Source organism: Bombina bombina, chromosome 1 (genome assembly GCF_027579735.1).
Source record: "Bombina bombina isolate aBomBom1 chromosome 1, aBomBom1.pri, whole genome shotgun sequence".
In the NCBI taxonomy this organism is placed as follows: Eukaryota; Metazoa; Chordata; class Amphibia; order Anura; family Bombinatoridae; genus Bombina; species Bombina bombina.
The window spans coordinates 251,660,953-251,680,216 of record NC_069499.1 but is presented as its reverse complement, the minus strand read 5'-3'; the positions used below and the strand labels follow the sequence as shown (position 1 = coordinate 251,680,216).

Below are 19,264 nucleotides of genomic sequence, written 5' to 3'. Positions count from 1 at the left end.
GGGAATACCCACCTTTTATAAGAGAAGTCAATTGCCCTCTTTTTATGGCTTAGTTAGGTGTGCGCTAGGGTACCTTTTTAAAGCCAAGAGCACTGGAAAAACACCTAGTAGACTGGTGATTGCAATTATTATGGCTACTACCTGCAACATAAGAGGGAATAAAACCCCTTTTTAATGTATGGGGTACTGTATGTGTTGTATGTTTTCTTTAGGGGCTCTTTTAGAGCAACCACCCCACAAGTAAAAATATATTAGGTAGGTGACTGCCATTTCTATTGCAGTTACCAGCTAATTATATGGGTATGACACCACACATTTAAAAGAAGAGGCTACCCTGTTATATATGGGGTCTCATGCTTTTCTGTGTTTTATGGAAGAATAGTGTCTCTAACAATGCCACCTCCCCCTCATTAGACACTGCATGGCTGCTTAATTATGTCAGGTGATCACAATTACCATGGTTATCACATGAAACTTAGCTGGAGATGTAATTCTTCATTTCTCATTTAAGAGGGGGAAATCACTTCTTTCACAGGGGTGTCTCATACCACTCTAATCAGAAGGAGACATAGGGGCTGTAAAATAGCTGGTTTCTAGTGGCTCAGGTGATCACAGTTTTCAGCTGTGATTCACTGCATCTTAGGGCAATTGAAGTGTGTTCTTTCAAATGAGGAGTTATTTCTTTCCTCTAACACAGGGGGATATAGGGGCTTCATTAGATCCAGTCTCCCCCTCAGTGTAAACAGCATGTTAAGTGCATTTTACTCGGGCGTGGTCAAGTTGCTGAGATATGTGGTTGTAAAGCACTCCCTACAACTGCAGACTGACTAACAAGGAAATCCCTGCATTAGCAGGGACTTCCTTGTTCCCTGTGCTGATATAATTCACATGGGTCAGGGGTGGTTCACAATAAAGCCAGTGATGTTCAGACTATTTACATGAAGATTTGCAGATTCTAATAATCAAACAGAAGATTGAGAAAAATCATCAGCTTTTTATTTTGAACTATTTCTCTATTGAAAAAGACTTTATTTATCTATGCTATAAATCCAGAGTATATTAGATTCCCCAGTGCAGGTGTGATATTTATTGCATCATACCTAACTTTACATTATAGTTTGTGAAAACTTGTAAACCAGTACTTTATCTTTGTGCATTAGATATAGTGCCACAGACAAAAGTACTTGTTAAAATAGGCATTTATTTGATGCTGACAGTTACTGTTGAAAATATGCTTTGTCTTCTATATTACTGAAGTTCTGCAAGTGCAAACATGAGTGTGAATGAGTCCTAATCAGAAAGTCAGACGAACAATAGGCTAGTTTTGCATCATATGATCTATTGACACTTAAATGGAGCCACTAATCTGAAATCAGAACTCAAGCAGGTGAGTGTAAGGTCCATTTGTGTTGAGCTGCAGAACTTGCCTATTACCATAGGTTCCATAACGTAGCACAGACCCTGACTCAGCCCACTTAGGATGATTTTCCAACTCCCGTTGACATTGAGCTATGAACTCAGCATATAGTTCCATTCCTAGTTCCTTGCTGGCATTGGAATGGTACTGTGTTACACGACCTTTAACTTTTCCACCTAGAGTGGCTTGGGGGACAATGAGGACATCACCAGGGAGATCTGTGATAGGAACATGCTTCCCGCTGTCTGTCTCACTTAGCTTCACAGTCAGTAGACAGTTCACTGTAAGAAACACAAACTATTGTCAGCAGATAACACAAATTAGACACCCTTGTAATTTCCTGAACAAACACTATTACTAGATAACGGATTGAGCATTATACTTACTGTACATGTGTATACACATTTTTTTATTTATATATATATATATATATACATATACATACATATATATATATATATATATACACATATACATACATACATATATATATATATATATATATATACATACATACATACTAGGCCAGAGGGCAGTCTATGTTTAAAAAATGCAAACCCCCAAGCTAAAGTTACAAAAAAGTAAAATTACAGAAAAAAATAAACAAAGCTATCCAAAATAAAACATTTAAACCTAAACTAATACCCCTATAAAAATAAAAAATACCCCCCAAAATAAAAACCTAATCTAATACTAAACTATCAATAGCCCTTAAAAGGGCCTTTTGTAGGGCATTGCCCTAAGTTAAACAGCTCTTTTACTTACAAAAATTAACAATTATCCCCTAACAGTAAAACCCCCCACCCAACTAAAATAAAAAAACCTAACACTAAAAAAACCTAAACTATCCATTGCCCCTAAAGGGGCATTTGTATGGACATTGCCCTTAAAAGGGCATTCAGCTTTTTTACAGCCCATTAAATCCCATATCTTAAAAATAAAAAAAAATCCTAAAACTAAGCCCCAAATAGGTACTCACCGCTCCTGAAGTCCGGGGGAGAAGGTCTTCTTCCAGGCGGCTCCGTCATCTTTTATCTTCATCCTGTGTGAAGGTGGCATGGAGCGGAGTTGCGGAGCGGTCTTCCCTGATGCGTGGATCCGGAGCAGCGGTCCTCAGCAGCGGCGATCCTCGGCGGCGTGGAGGCTCCTCTTCGTCCGTCACACACTGAAAATTTAATGCAAGGTACCGCATTCAATTTGGGAATATCTTGCATTCCTATTGGCTGAAATTTTGAAATCAGCCAATAGAATTAGAGCTACTGAAATCCTATTGGCTGTACAAATCAGACAATAAGATTTCAGTAGCTCTCATCCTATTGGCTGATTTCAAAATTTCAGCCAATAGGAATGCAAGGTACCCCAATAAATATGCGGTACCTTGCATTCAATCTTCAGTGTGCGACAGACGATCGCATGAAAAGGCGCCCCCACGGCACTGAGGACTGCCGCTGAGGATCCGAGCTTTGGGGAAGCCAGCTCCACACCTCTGCTCCGTGCCGCCTTCGATCCGGATGAAGATAGAAGATGATGGAGCTGCCTGGAAGATGACCTTCTCCGCCGGACTTCAGGAATGGTAAGTACATATTTTGGGCTCAGTTTTAGGATTTGCAGAGATAGAAAAACAGAGGCGCCACCATGGCCTAGTACAACCAGAGCATATATAAATATAGTTTTAGGATTTTTTTTATTTTATTTTTGGGGGGGGGGGTTTATTTTTAAGATTAAGGATTTAATGGGCTATAAAAGAGCTGAATGCCATTTTAAGGGCAATGCCCATACAAATGCCCCTTTAGGAGCAATGGGTAGGTTAGGTTTTTTTAGTGTTAATTTTTTTTATTTTGGGGGGTTTGGTGGGTGTTTTTTTTTTTACTGCTAGTGGGGGGTTGGCGGTTTAGGAGTTAATAGGTTAGTTTTATTGCGATGTGGGGGTTTGTCGGTTTAGGGGTTAATAGGTTAATTTGGTTTATTGCAATGTGGGGGTTTGTAGGTTTAGGGGTTAATAGGTTAATTAGGTTTATTGCAATGTGGGGGTTTGGTGGTTCAGGGATTATTAGGTTATAATTAGGTTTATTGCGATGTTGGGGGTTAAGGGGTTAATATTTTAATTATGTTATTTGCGGATTAGGGGTTAATCACTTTATTATTTTGTGATGTGGGGGTTTGCGGTTTCGGTGTTTGTTAATACTTTGTGCGGGAGGTTAGTTTTCGGAATCCACCTGGATGCAGGATTCTTTTGGCTGCCTTGCACAGCCAACATTCCTTTGAGGATGCGTGTGCAACTGGCGACAGCGACAGACGCGTTACAAACGTGATTATAGTATATATATATATATATATATATACTGAGATATGTATGAGGTGTGAGGGGTTTTATAGAGCGCAGAGTTTAGGAATCTTTGCCTCCTCCTAGCAGTAGAGAAGTAATTCCCATGAGTAAAGAATTGTGGACTTTTACCACCTGTATAAAAGAAAAAAAATGGACATTCCACATGAGAATCTGAGGACAATAGCGTGTCTGCCCATTTCCCTGGAGCAGAGGCTATTCTGGTCAAATTTTAGGTTTTGTTATATTTTCTACATTTTATTTTAAAAATGTTTTTGCTTTTTGTGCATTTCTCCTTTTTTATATAAATGCCCTTTACATCTTTATTTGCTCATAATAAATGTTCCTTTATTAAATGTTTGCCATTGTCTATTATTTGAACCACATTACCAAAGAGACTAGTAATAACAGTATTGTGCTTTTTAGATTGATTTTGCCAAATAGTGTTCTGGTATTTTTAATCTCTTAGTCTGGATTTTCCTTAGGATTTTCCATATAGTAATCGTAAAGTGGTGGCAGCAGAGATAGTTTAGTGTGGGGGGCATTAAATGGGAGTTTGGGCATTTTTCTAGGTCTAGTACAGACAAGAGAATGTTTGTTAACCCTTGCAACAACTAAACTAAGTCATAGACTGGAGTGGCTTGACTGTGATAAACTGTTTAAGATGGAAAGGGACAGTTTCTGTGACAAACTGGTGATGGTCGCAGGGTGGGTTAAACCCTGTAAGTCACAAATAGTATAATGTTTCCTCTCAATATTATGTTTTGTTTTAAATATTGTATAGTGTCTTAAGATATAATGGTAACCAATTATTTGTTTCAATATTGAATTATTGTATCTATTATTCCGATACTGTAGAGCAATGGCAAGAAGTTGGTCCACGGTGCTAGTTAAAGTAAACCACTGCCACTTTATGTTTATTTCGCTCTTAATTGGAGAACAGGTTAAATTGGTGAGCTAGGGATAACAGGTTTATGAAGCTTGAGAAAGGCTGTGATTAGACCGAAACGCATTGCTTCTATGTGGGCATGAGCACCTATTTACAGGCCTGCTTCTAAATACTTTATTTTTTAATACATGCTATCCGGTATCATTATTGCTGGCTAGAGGTGGAGTTGGTGATGCTCAAAGTTTGACACTCACCATGGAACAGCAACACAGCAGGAAGGAGTTTGCTGTAGCAGCGGAGAGTTTTGCATTTGGGGCGTATTCTTATTTTGTGATATTACTACACTATAGAAGCTTGTTTGTTACTGGTAGACAAATCAATCTATCTTGGATTTAGGACTCTTTCAAGGTTTAGACATTTTTTTTCATTTTTTCATATGAACTTATTATTGATTATTTTAGGTTTGTTCTTTTTATGTCTAAGTATTAAATAAGACCTTAACCTCTAACATTTTCCTATGCTCTTCAAGCAAATATTTGCGCAGCAGAAACGTGTTTTTTTTTTTTTTTTTTTTAATTTTCTTTATTGGGTTTTTCAAATATGGTACAAATGTCAAATGCATAGTAATTACAGTAACATTACTATTTTCATATAGAATTTGAGAAACATAAACAGCGTAATATGTAGAGTTTTGATTACTGAACATATAGGACCTGATAACATAAAAAAATAAAAAATAACTTTCATCAGTCCATTGAGGATTACGTATCCAGTAAACCTATGTATTCACATAAATGTTTAATTATCTTGGAGAATAACGGGTGGGAGAGAGGGAGGAGAGGAGGAAAAAAAAAATCTTGAGGAGAAAGGGAAGAGGAGAGTGGAAATGTGTAAATTCCACGCCTGCAGCTCCCTTGTGTTCCATGCCAAAGTGCAGGAGAAATTGAAAGCGTATTGTTTATTAGTAAAAATATTGAGTTGAGAAAGCTGCTGAGGAAGTACACTTGTTTTCCCTCCAATAAACAATAATATGTGTTTCCCGGACATTGGGGGGTAGTTATCAAGCCGTCAACCTCAAATACGCTTGAATTCCGCAGCGTATTTATGGCGAGGCTGATTCGCCTTAGTTATCAAAGGCTAGAGACCGGCAAAAGTAGAATTTTGTGACGTAAACTTCGATCCGCCAGACTCAGTCCGACACAGATCGATTCTTACGTCACTCCAGATGTTCCGCACACAAGTGCGGCACAATCTGACTACTTTTGCTAGTTATCAAAAAACTAGCAGGTACGCTCGGCACTTTTCCGGCCCAGCGTACCTGGTTTTCAAACCGCCACCCTGGAGGCGGCGGATCCCATAGGAATCAATGGGAGTCTGACCATAGCTAAAGTACAAGTTCGCTGCTGCCAGACATCCCATTGATTCCTATGGGAACTGTCTACACCTAACACCCTAACATGTACCCCGAGTCTAACCACCACTAATCTGTCCCCCTACACTGCCGCAACTAAATAAAGTTATTACCCCCTAAACCAACGCTCCCGGAGCCCACCGCAAGCTACTCTATACATATTAACCCCTAAACCGCCTCTCCCGGAGCCCACCGCAACCTATATTAAATTTATTAACCCCTAATCTGCCCCCCCTACACCTATAATACATTTATTAACCCCTATCCTGCTCCCCACTACACCGCCGCCACTGTAATAAAATTATTAACCCCTAAACCTAAGTCTAACACTAACCCTAACACCCCCCTAATTTAAATATTAATTAAATACATCTAAATAATATTTCTATTATGAACTAAATTAATCCTATTTAAAACTAAATACTTACCTTTAAAATAAACCCTAATATAGCTACAATATAAATAATAATTATATTGTAGCTATGTTAGGATTTATTTTTATTTTACAGGCATCTTTCAATTTATTTTAACTAGGTACAATAGCTATTAAATAGTTATTAACTATTTAATAGCTTACCTAGCTAAAATAAAGAAATTTACCTGTAAAATAAAAACTAACCTACGTTACAATTACACCTAACACTACACTATACTTTAATAAATTATTCCTATTTAAAACTAAATACTTACCTGTAAAATAAACCCTAAGATAGCTACAATGTAATTAATAATTACATTGTAGCTATTTTAGGAATTATATTTATTTTACAGGTAACTTTGTATTTATTTTAGCTAGTTAGAATAGTTATTAACTATTTAATAACTACCTAGCTAAAAGAAATACAAAATCACCTGTAAAATAAATCCTAACCTAAGTTACAATTAAACCTAACACTACACTATCATTACATTAATTAAATAAATTACCTACAAATAACTACAATTAAATACAATTACATAAACTAACTAAAGTACAAAAAATAAAAAAAGCTAAGTTACAAAAAATAAAAAAAATAGGTTACAAACATTTTAAAAATATTACAACAATTTTAAACTACTTACACCTAATCTAAGCCTCCTGATAAAATAACAAACCCCCGCAAAATAAAAAAATGCCCTACCCTATTCTAAATTAAAAAAGTTCAAAGCTCTTTTACCTTACCAGCCCTTAAAAGGGCCATTTGTGGGGCATGCCCCAAAGAATTCAGCTCTTTTGCCTGTAAAAGAAAAACACAACCCCCCCCAACATTAAAACCCACCACCCACATACCCCTAATCTAACCCAAACCCCCCTTAAAATAACCTAACACTAATCCCCTGAAGATCATCCTACCTTTAGTCGTCTTCACTCAGCCGAGCCACCGATGCAACTGAAGAGGAGACCCGGACCGGCAGAAGTGATCCTCCAAGCGGCGCTGAAGAAATCTTCCATCTGATGAAGTGATCCTCCAAGCGGCGCTGAAAAAGTCTTCCATCCGGGCAATGTCATCTTCCAAGAGGCGCTGAAGAAGTCTTCTATCCGGGCGATGTCATCTTCCAAGCCGGGTCTTGAATCTTCATCCCGCCGACGCGGAACATCCTTCTTTACCGACGGACTACCGACGAATGAAGGCTCCTTTAAGGGACGTCATCCAAGATGGCGTCCCTTCAATTCCGATTGGCTGATAGGATTCTATCAGCCAATCGGAATTAAGGTAGGAAAAATCTGATTGGCTGATTGAATCAGCCAATCAGATTCAAGTTCAATCCGATTGGCTGATCCAATCAGCCAATCAGATTGAGCTCGCATTCTATTGGCTGTTTCGATCAGCCAATAGAATGCAAGCTCAATCTGATTGGCTGATTGGATCAGCCAATCAGATTGAACTTGAATCTGATTGGCTGATTCAATCAGCCAATCAGATTTTTCCTACCTTAATTCCGATTGGCTGATAGAATCCTATCAGCCAATCGGAATTGAAGGGACGCCATCTTGGATGACGTCCCTTAAAGGAGCCTTAATTCGTCGATAGTCCGTCGGTAAAGAAGGATGTTCCGCGTCGGCGGGATGAAGATTTAAGACCCGGCTTAGAAGATGACATCGCCCGGATAGAAGACTTCTTCAGCGCCTCTTGGAAGATGACATCGCCCGGATGGAAGACTTTTTCAGCGCCCCTTGGAGGATCACTTCATCGGATGGAAGATTTCTTCAGCGCCGCTTGGAGGATCACTTCTGCCGGTCCGGGTCTCCTCTTCAGTTCCATCGGTGGCTCGGCTGAGTGAAGACGACTAAAGGTAGGATGATCTTCAGGGGATTAGTGTTAGGTTATTTTAAGGGGGGTTTGGGTTAGATTAGGGGTATGTGGGTTTTAATGTTGGGGGGGGGTTGTATTTTTCTTTTACAGGCAAAAGAGCTGAATTCTTTGGGGCATGCCCCACAAATGGCCCTTTTAAGGGCTGGTAAGGTAAAAGAGCTTTGAACTTTTTTAATTTAGAATAGGGTAGGGCATTTTTTTATTTTGGGGGGTTTGTTATTTTATTAAGGGGCTTAGATTAGGTGTAAGTAGCTTAAAATTGTTGTAATATTTTAAAAATGTTTGTAACCTATTTTTTTTATTTTTTGTAACTTAGCTTTTTTTATTTTTTGTACTTTAGTTATTTAATGTAATTGTATTTAATTGTAGTTATTTGTAGGTAATTTATTTAATGATAGTGTAGTGTTAGGTTTAATTGTAACTTAGGTTAGGATTTCTTTTAAGGTGATTTTGTATTTCTTTTAGCTATGTAGTTATTAAATAGTTAATAACTATTTAATAACTATTCTAACTAGCTAAAATAAATACAAAGTTACCTGTAAAATAAATATAATTCCTAAAATAGCTACAATGTAATTATTAATTACATTGTAGCTATCTTAGGGTTTATTTTACAGGTAAGTATTTAGTTTTAAATAGGAATAATTTATTTAATGATAGTGTAGTGTTAGGTGTAATTGTAACTTAGGTTAGTTTTTATTTTACAGGTAAATTTCTCTTTATTTTAGCTAGGTAAGCTATTAAATAGTTAATAACTATTTAATAGCTATTGTACCTAGTTAAAATAAATTGAAAGTTGCCTGTAAAATAAAAATAAATCCTTACATAGCTACAATATAATTATTATTTATATTGTAGCTATATTAGGGTTGATTTTAAAGGTAAGTATTTAGTTTTAAATAGGATTAATTTAGTTCATAATAGAAATATTATTTAGATTTATTTAATTAATATTTAAGTTAGGGGGGTGTTAGGGTTAGTGTTAGACATAGGTTTAGGGGTTAATACATTTATCAGAGTTGCGGCAGGGTCTAAGAGTGGCGGTTTAGGGGTTAATACATTTATCAGAGTTGCAGCAGGGTCTAGGAGCGGCGGTTTAGGGGTTAATAACTTTATTTAGTTGCGGGGGGCGCGGGTGGCGCCTGTATAGGGGGTAGAACAGTGTAGTTAGTGTGAGTGCTTAGTGACAGGCTAGCAATAAAGCTGGGAAAAAGCCGAAGAGCAGCGAGATCGGATGAGTGATAACTCTCACAGTCCGCTGCTCATCGCCCCGCGGCTTTTTGACAGCTTTATTTGATAACTTAGGCGAATTTTTGCAGGTCCGCGGCGGCGATGTGAGGCGAGCTTAGGCGGGCATATTGGGCCGGCGAAGGCAGGAAAGTTGACACGTTGATAACTACCCCCCATTGTCTCCACAATTCCCAGCTCATGCAGTGAGTCTCTATTTTATCGTTTGTTGCAAAGATCATACTTTCCATTGTGGATAAAATTGCTTAGTACCTGGTTCCCCCTAGGGCCCTTAGGTTTTCGCCAAACTTTAGCAATCGCTAGTTTAGTAGCCATAAATAAATGCATATGTTAAGTATGTAAAGCTGTTTTTTTTTCTGGAAATATGTGAAATAACCCTGCCTGGGACCTCTCTCATATTAATGCTGAGTTTCGTGCAGTAATGGAAGCTTCTGGACTATAACAGTTGAATTTTTGAGCACTCCTACCACATGAGTTGCTGTTCCTATTTAACCACACCTCCTCCAGTTTAATGGTGAGTTTATATGGAATATTTAAAAGAGTTTTAGGGTAGTGAAGTATCATTGGGTAAGGATTTTAAAAAAAAGCTCATAAAGAGTGGTTCCATGGATTGCTTTTTTAGTGGAGACTGTTGCTAAAGGCCAAAAGGTCTCAGCTTCAAAATTAAGGCTTTGTTCCCATTGCCTAATATAAGGTGTTTTATGAAAAAGGGGAGGTTGTAGCATGTCTACATAAGAAAGGGAAAACATTCTTGAGACACGGGTTTTGGTTAGCCACCGTTGTTCCCAGGTAGTATTTTGTCTGAGTGGTGTGGTAATAAAACCCCAAGATTTCAAAAAGCTTTTAAGTCTAAAAAATTCAAAGTAAAATAACGGTGAAGGGGAAAATCTATCACGAAACTGTATAGATGTCATAATGGAGTCATTAACAAATAAGTTGTTCACAATTTTGGCTTCAATTCCTTCCTACAGATTAGGATGGACATCTGAAAGGGCTGATAACAATCCTGCAATAGAGTGGATTGGGGATGGATGAGGGGAGATTCCCTGCCTGTGTCTTATCTTATTCCAAAACTTAAGGGTGGAAGTGATAATATAATTACCTGTTATGTCAGATTTTCTGACATGCTTCGGGATCCATATTATATCCCATAGAGAGATGGAAAATCAATAGAATCTTGTTCCAATAACACTCATTTCGTAGTGGTTTCCTCTGTGCCCCAAGCCAAAATATGTGTTAGTCTAGCTTCTTCGTAGTACGCCAGTAAGTTAAGCAAGGCAGCACCTCCTGCTGTAACTGGATTTTGTAACCATTTCATAGCTACTCTAGGTTGTTTTCCTTGCCATATGAAAGAGCTGCACAAGCGTTGAAAATGAAGGATAAGAGATTTGGGAATAGGGATTGGTAAACATCTAAATAGATAAGTTATCTTAGGTAACAGATTCATTTTCACAGCAGCAATTCTGCCCCACCAGGAGAGACTGGGGGAGTTCCATCTTTTTGTAAGGTCTTTAAATTGTTGTAGCAGGGGGTCGAAATTCAATGAAATAATAGTTTTGATGTCGTGAGACAGATAAACACCTAGGTGTTTTAGTTTATCTATTGACCATGCGAAAGGAAATTGCCTTTGTAAGTTGGCCAGGTCTTCGTGGGGAATATTTAAAGCATAAGCCGATGGATGATGGGTTTGAGATGAATATAGTTCAATCATCAGCAAAGAGTGCTTCTTTCTCCAACATTGGTGTGTCCGGTCCACGGCGTCATCCTTACTTGTGGGATATTCTCTTCCCCAACAGGAAATGGCAAAGAGTCCCAGCAAAGCTGGTCACATGATCCCTCCTAGGCTCCGCCCACCCCAGTCATTCTCTTTGCCGTTGCACAGGCAACATCTCCACGGAGATGGTTAAGAGTTTTTTGGTGTTTAAATGTAGTTTTATTCTTCTATCAAGTGTTTGTTATTTTAAAATAGTGCTGGTATGTACTATTTACTCTGAAACAGAAAAGGATGAAGATTTCTGTTTGTAAGAGGAAGATGATTTTAGCAGACAGTAACTAAAATCGATTGCTGTTTCCACACAGGACTGTTGAGATGAAGTAACTTCAGTTGGGGGAAACAGCAGACTTTTCTGCTTAAGGTATGACTAGCCATATTTCTAACAAGACCATGTAATGCTGGAAGGCTGTCATTTCCCCTCATGGGGACCGGTAAGCCATTTTCTTAGTTAAACATAAAAGAATAAAGGGCTTCAAAAAGGGCTTAAAAACTGGTAGACATTTTTCTGGGCTAAAACGATTGCTTTACTAGGCATATTATGCAGATTCTAACTAATAATTGGTATTATAATCTTGGGGAACGTTTAGAAAAACGGCAGGCACTGTGTTGGACACCTTTTTCAGATGGGGGCCTTTCTAGTTATAGACAGAGCCTCATTTTCGCGCCATTAATGCACAGTTGTTTTTGGAGAGCAAGGCATGCAGATGCATGTGTCTGGAGCTAAGAATCACTGAAAAAGCTTATAGAAGGCGTCATTTGGTATCGTATTCCCCTCTGGGCTTGGTTGGGTCTCAGCAAAGCATATAGCTGGGACTGTATAGGGGTTAAATGTAAAAACGGCTCCGGTTCCGTTAATTTAAGGGTTAAAGCTCTGAAATTTGGTGTGCAATACTTTTAATGCTTTAAGACACTGTGGTGAAATTTTGGTGAATTTTGAACAATTCCTTCATACTTTTTCACATATTCAGTAATAAAGTGTTTTCAGTTTGAAATTTAAAGTGACAGTAACGGTTTTATTTTAAAACGTTTTTTGTGCTTTGTTGACAAGTTTAAGCCTGTTTAACATGTCTGTACCATCAGATAAGCTATGTTCTATATGTATGAAAGCCAATGTGTCTCCCCATTTAAATTTATGTGATAATTGTGCCATAGTGTCCAAACAAAGTAAGGACAGTAATGCCACAGATAATGATATTGCCCAAGATGATTCCTCAAATGAGGGGAGTAAACATGATACTACATCATCCCCTACTGTGTCTACACCAGTTATGCCCACACAGGAGGCCCCTAGTACATCTAGTGCGCCTATACTTATTACCATGCTACAATTAACGGCTGTAATGGATAACTCCATAGCAAATCTTTTATCCAAAATGCCTACTTATCAGAGAAAGCGCGATTGCTCTGTTTTAAACACTGAAGAGCAAGAGGACGCTGATGATAACTGTTCTGACATACCCTCACACCAATCTCAAGGGGCCATGAGGGAGGTTTTGTCTGATGGAGAAATTTCAGATTCAGGAAAAATTTCTCATCAAGCTGAACCTGATGTTGTGACATTTAAATTTAAATTAGAACATCTCCGCGCACTGCTTAAGGAGGTGTTATCTACTCTGGATGATTGTGACAATTTGGTCATTCCAGAGAAATTATGTAAGATGGACAAGTTCCTAGAGGTTCCGGTGCCCCCCGACGCTTTTCCTATACCCAAGCGGGTGGCGGACATAGTAAATAAAGAGTGGGAAAGGCCCGGCATACCTTTTGTTCCCCCCCCTATATTTAAGAAATTATTTCCTATAGTCGACCCCAGAAAGGACTTATGGCAGACAGTCCGCAAGGTCGAGGGGGCGGTTTCTACTCTAAACAAACGCACTACTATTCCTATCGAAGATAGTTGTGCTTTCAAAGATCCTATGGATAAGAAATTAGAGGGTTTGCTTAAAAAGATTTTTGTACAGCAAGGTTACCTTCTACAACCAATTTCATGCATTGTTCCTGTCACTACGGCAGCGTGTTTCTGGTTCGAGGAACTAGAAAAATCGCTCAGTAAAGAATCTTCGTATGAGGAGGTTATGGACAGAGTTCAAGCACTTAAATTGGCTAACTCTTTTGTTTTAGATGCCGCTTTGCAATTAGCTAGATTAGCGGCGAAAAATTCAGGGTTTGCTATCGTGGCGCGCAGAGCGCTTTGGCTAAAGTCTTGGTCAGCGGATGTGTCTTCCAAGACAAAATTGCTTAACATTCCTTTCAAAGGTAAAACATTATTTGGACCTGATTTGAAAGAGATTATTTCAGACATCACTGGGGGAAAGGGCCACGCCCTCCCACAGGATAGGTCTTTTAAGGCTAAAAATAAGCCTAATTTTCGTCCCTTTCGCAGAAACGGACCAGTCTCTAATTCTGTATCCTCTAAGCAAGAGGGTAATACTTCACAACCCAAACCAGCCTGGAAACCAATGCAAGGCTGGAACAAGGGTAAGCAGGCCAAGAAGCCTACCACTGCTACCAAAACAGCATGAAGGGATAGCCCCCGATCCGGGATCGGATCTAGTGGGGGGCAGACTTTCTCTCTTTGCTCAGGCTTGGGCAAGAGATGTTCAGGATCCTTGGGCGCTAGAAATAGTTTCTCAAGGTTATCTCCTGGAATTCAAGGAACTACCCCCAAGGGGAAGGTTCCACAGGTCTCAATTATCTTCAAACCAAATAAAGAGACAGGCATTCTTACATTGTGTAGAAGACCTGTTAAAGATGGGAGTGATACATCCAGTTCCAATAAGAGAACAAGGAATGGGTTTTTATTCCAATCTGTTCATAGTTCCCAAAAAAGAGGGAACATTCAGACCAATTTTGGATCTAAAGATCCTAAACAAATTTCTCAGGGTACCATCGTTCAAAATGGAAACTATTCGAACGATCCTACCTACTATCCAGGAAAATCAATTTATGACTACCGTGGATTTAAAGGATGCGTACCTACATATTCCTATCCACAAGGAACATCATCAGTTCCTAAGGTTCGCTTTTCTGGACAAGCATTACCAGTTTGTGGCACTTCCATTCGGATTAGCCACTGCTCCAAGGATTTTCACAAAGGTACTAGGGTCCCTTCTAGCGGTTCTAAGACCAAGGGGCATTGCAGTAGTACCTTACTTGGACGACATCCTGATTCAAGCGTCGTCCATGTCAAAAGCAAAGGCTCATACGGACATCGTCCTAGCCTTTCTCAGATCTCACGGATGGAAAGTGAACAAAGAAAAAAGTTCTCTGTCCCCGTCAACAAGAGTTCCCTTCTTGGGAACAATAATAGATTCCTTAGAAATGAGGATTTTTCTGACTGAGGTCAGAAAATCAAAACTTCTAAGCTCTTGTCAAGTACTTCATTCTGTTCCTCGTCCTTCCATAGCGCAGTGCATGGAAGTAATAGGATTGATGGTTGCAACAATGGACATAGTTCCTTTTGCACGAATTCATCTAAGACCATTACAACTGTGCATGCTCAGACAGTGGAATGGGGATTATACAGACTTGTCTCCGACGATTCAAGTAGATCAAAAGACCAGAGATTCACTCCATTGGTGGCTGACCTTGGACAATCTGTCAGAGGGAATGAGCTTCCGCAGACCAGAGTGGGTCATTGTCACGACCGACGCCAGCCTAGTGGGCTGGGGCGCGGTCTGGAAATCCCTGAAAGCTCAGGGTCTATGGTCTCGGGAAGAGTCTCTTCTCCCGATAAACATTCTGGAACTGAGAGCGATATTCAATGCTCTCAGAGCTTGGCCTCAACTAGCAAAGGCCAAATTCATAAGGTTTCAGTCAGACAACATGACGACCGTTGCATATATCAATCATCAGGGGGGAACAAGGAGTTCCCTGGCGATGAAAGAAGTGACCAAGATAATTCAATGGGCGGAGGATCACTCCTGCCACTTGTCTGCGATCCACATCCCAGGAGTGGAAAATTGGGAAGCGGATTTTCTGAGTCGTCAGACATTCCATCCGGGGGAGTGGGAACTCCATCCGGAAATCTTTGCCCAAATAACTCAATTATGGGGCATTCCAGACATGGATCTGATGGCGTCTCGTCAGAACTTCAAGGTTCCTTGCTACGGGTCCAGATCCAGGGATCCCAAGGCGACTCTAGTAGATGCACTAGTAGCACCTTGGACCTTCAACCTAGCTTATGTATTCCCACCGTTTCCTCTCATCCCCAGGCTGGTAGCCAGGATCAATCAGGAGAGGGCCTCGGTGATCTTGATAGCTCCTGCGTGGCCACGCAGGACTTGGTATGCAGACCTGGTGAATATGTCATCGGCTCCACCATGGAAGCTACCTTTGAGACAGGACCTTCTTGTTCAGGGTCCATTCGAACATCCGAATCTGGTTTCCCTCCAACTGACGGCTTGGAGATTGAACGCTTGATTTTATCAAAGCGTGGGTTTTCAGATTCTGTAATAGATACTCTGATTCAGGCTAGAAAGCCTGTAACTAGAAAAATTTACCATAAAATATGGAAAAAATATATCTGTTGGTGTGAATCTAAAGGATTCCCATGGAACAAGATAAAAATTCCTAAGGTTCTATCCTTTCTACAAGAAGGTTTGGAGAAAGGATTATCTGCAAGTTCTCTGAAGGGACAGATCTCTGCTTTATCTGTTTTACTTCACAAAAGACTGGCAGCTGTGCCAGATGTTCAAGCATTTGTTCAGGCTCTGGTTAGGATCAAGCCTGTTTACAGACCTTTGACTCCTCCCTGGAGTCTAAATCTAGTTCTTTCAGTTCTTCAAGGGGTTCCGTTTGAACCCTTACATTCCGTAGATATTAAGTTATTATCTTGGAAAGTTTTGTTTTTGGTTGCAATTTCTTCTGCTAGAAGAGTTTCAGAGTTATCTGCTCTGCAGTGTTCTCCGCCCTATCTGGTGTTCCATGCAGATAAGGTGGTTTTGCGTACTAAGCCTGGTTTTCTTCCGAAAGTTGTTTCCAACAAAAATATTAACCAGGAGATAGTTGTACCTTCTTTGTGTCCGAATCCAGTTTCAAAGAAGGAACGTTTGTTACACAATTTGGACGTAGTCCGTGCTCTAAAATTCTATTTAGAGGCTACTAAAGATTTCAGACAAACATCTTCCTTGTTTGTTGTTTATTCTGGTAAAAGGAGAGGTCAAAAAGCGACTTCTACCTCTCTTTCCTTTTGGCTTAAAAGCATTATCCGATTGGCTTATGAGACTGCCGGACGGCAGCCTCCTGAAAGAATCACAGCTCACTCCACTAGGGCTGTGGCTTCCACATGGGCCTTCAAGAACGAGGCTTCTGTTGACCAGATATGTAAGGCAGCGACTTGGTCTTCACTGCACACTTTTGCCAAATTTTACAAATTTGATACTTTTGCTTCTTCGGAAGCTATTTTTGGGAGAAAGGTTTTGCAAGCCGTGGTGCCTTCCATTTAGGTGACCTGATTTGCTCCCTCCCTTCATCCGTGTCCTAAAGCTTTGGTATTGGTTCCCACAAGTAAGGATGACGCCGTGGACCGGACACACCAATGTTGGAGAAAACAGAATTTATGCTTACCTGATAAATTACTTTCTCCAACGGTGTGTCCGGTCCACGGCCCGCCCTGGTTTTTTAATCAGGTCTGATGAATTATTTTCTCTAACTACAGTCACCACGGTATCATATGGTTTCTCCTATATATATTTCCTCCTGTCCGTCGGTCGAATGACTGGGGTGGGCGGAGCCTAGGAGGGATCATGTGACCAGCTTTGCTGGGACTCTTTGCCATTTCCTGTTGGGGAAGAGAATATCCTACAAGTAAGGATGACGCCGTGGACCGGACACACCGTTGGAGAAAGTAATTTATCAGGTAAGCATAAATTCTTTTTTTTGTGTATTACCATGTAATTGTACCCCTTCTATGGTTGTGGAAGGTTAAAGGCTCTATTGCAAGAGCAAATAAACGGGAAAGGGGACATCCCTGCCGAGTTCAGTTAGTTATTGTAAATTCAAGGGAACAGAAACCTAGACCGTGCACCATTGTTGTTGGGTATGAAAATAAAGCCATGATTTTCGTGCATATATTTAAAAAAAAAAATCAGAATTTTTGTAGAATTTCTAGTAAACAAAGCCAGTCGACTCGGTCAAAAGCCTTAAGATAAAGTTACGCAGGGTTGACTGAGTCGACTGGCTTGAAGGAAAATGTGAAGTAGCCGACGGGTATTATCCGGTCCTTCCCGTCCTTGGGTAAAACCTACTTGGTCCGGGTTAACTAAATATCCGGTTAGCTAAAATTTTTGCATACAATTTGGTATCTAGATTTAATAATGAAATGGGCCTAAAATGTGCACAAGCATCAGGTGTTTTACCCGGTTTGGGTAATGTAATAATTGTAGCTTGCAAAAAATATTTTGGAAAGGATCCCAACTGACCCGCTTTGTGTCAGGGATTTTTCCCTGTTTTGTTTGCCATGTGCTGCTGGCAGTCATTTTACTCACCTCTTAATGAATCTAGTGCAGAATGTCTGATGCTGCTCATTTCATGCACGCCCTCTTATAGCCGGACTGGTGTACATCATCCGTGTGAGACAGGTTGCAGTCTCAGTATTGTGATGTCATCACTTATTATTTAAAGGGCTTCTGTTCAGCATGTTTTGCCCTTGTGTTGTCTCAGACCTGTTTGTGAGTTCCTGTGTTCCAGTTCCTGTGTATTGCTGTCTGACGTCCCTCCTGGTTCCTGATCTCTGGCTTGTTCCTGACTCTGCTGTTCTCCTTGTTCCTGATTCCGGCTCGTCTGACTACTCGCTTTGGCTCCTGACTCGGCTCGTCTGACTACCAGCTCTGGCTTTGACTCCTGGCTTGATGTTTGACTTGTGGACTTTTTATTATTTTTTGTTATTAATAAAGGTGTGATTATTTTTGCACTTCTCATCTCAGTCTGATTCCTGGCACCCTGACATTAGGCAAGGGCCATGGATCCTGATGGTGCTAATAATGTACCTTTACCTACCATAATTTCCAGGATGGATGAACAGGATCACCGCTTGGATCAATTTGCACTAGCCCTGCAAACCCTTCTGACTCGCAATGCACATTTGGACCAAAGTGTCCAACAAATTATGGCTGCTCCTGTTTCCGCTGCTGCACCTAATCCTACCAGGAGCATATCCTGTTCTGCACCTCTACCTCAGCGATATGGAGACGATCCTATTCAGTGCAGAGGGGTTTTGAACCAGGTGGGCATTTACTTTGAGATGTTACCGCAGGCGTTTCCCTCTGACAGAGCTAAGGTGGGATTTCTCATCTCGTTACTCTCTGACACAGCTCTTGCCTGGGCTAATCCCTTGTGGGAGACTAATAAACCTGTGATTTTAAATTACCCTGAATTTGTGGCCTCCTTTCGAAGGGTATTTGATGTTCCGGCTCGCTCCTCCTCTGCTGCTAAACGACTCATGTCCATTCAGCAAGGTACAAAATCTGTTGCTCAGTATGCCATTGAGTTCTGTACGCTTGCTGCAGAGGTAGGTTGGAACAATGAAGCCCTTGTTGCCGCCTTCTTTCATGGGCTCTCTGATGCGATTAAAGACGAAGTTGCTGCCAGAGATTTACCAGAGGATCCCGAGGCATTGGTGTCTTTTTTAATCCTAATTGACATCAGACTAAGTGAGAGGCCCTCTTTCAAGGACCGCTAGTGGAAGCCTCCCATTACGTTGTCTCCTACGTGTTCGTTCCTACCCATGCCTCCCTCTCCTCCCATGCCTCCTGGTCCCGAGTCACCAGGTACTGCTGAGCCGATGCAGTTGGGATTCACGCATCTCTCTGAAGCGGAGAAGGCCTTTAGGAGGAGGGAGGGGCTCTGCCTCTATTGTGGGTTACAGGGCCACCTTTTGAAGTCTTGTCCTACATGGCCGGGAAACGCTCT

At 40.4% G+C, this 19,264-nt stretch overlaps 1 protein-coding gene across 3 annotated transcripts in view; it reads right to left on the bottom strand.

The window, feature by feature from the left end:
• Positions 1 to 974: 974 nt before the first annotated feature.
• The window catches only part of DTD2 (D-aminoacyl-tRNA deacylase 2), a 100,326-nt gene continuing 82,036 nt past the window's right edge, over positions 975 to 19,264 (bottom strand). For all 3 annotated transcript variants that reach the window (XM_053697928.1, XM_053697929.1, XM_053697930.1), the window contains exon 4: positions 975 to 1,698. In XM_053697928.1, the coding sequence (XP_053553903.1) occupies positions 1,373 to 1,698 (326 nt within the window). In that variant the 3' untranslated portion in view covers positions 975 to 1,372. The remainder of the gene's footprint in view (positions 1,699 to 19,264) is intronic.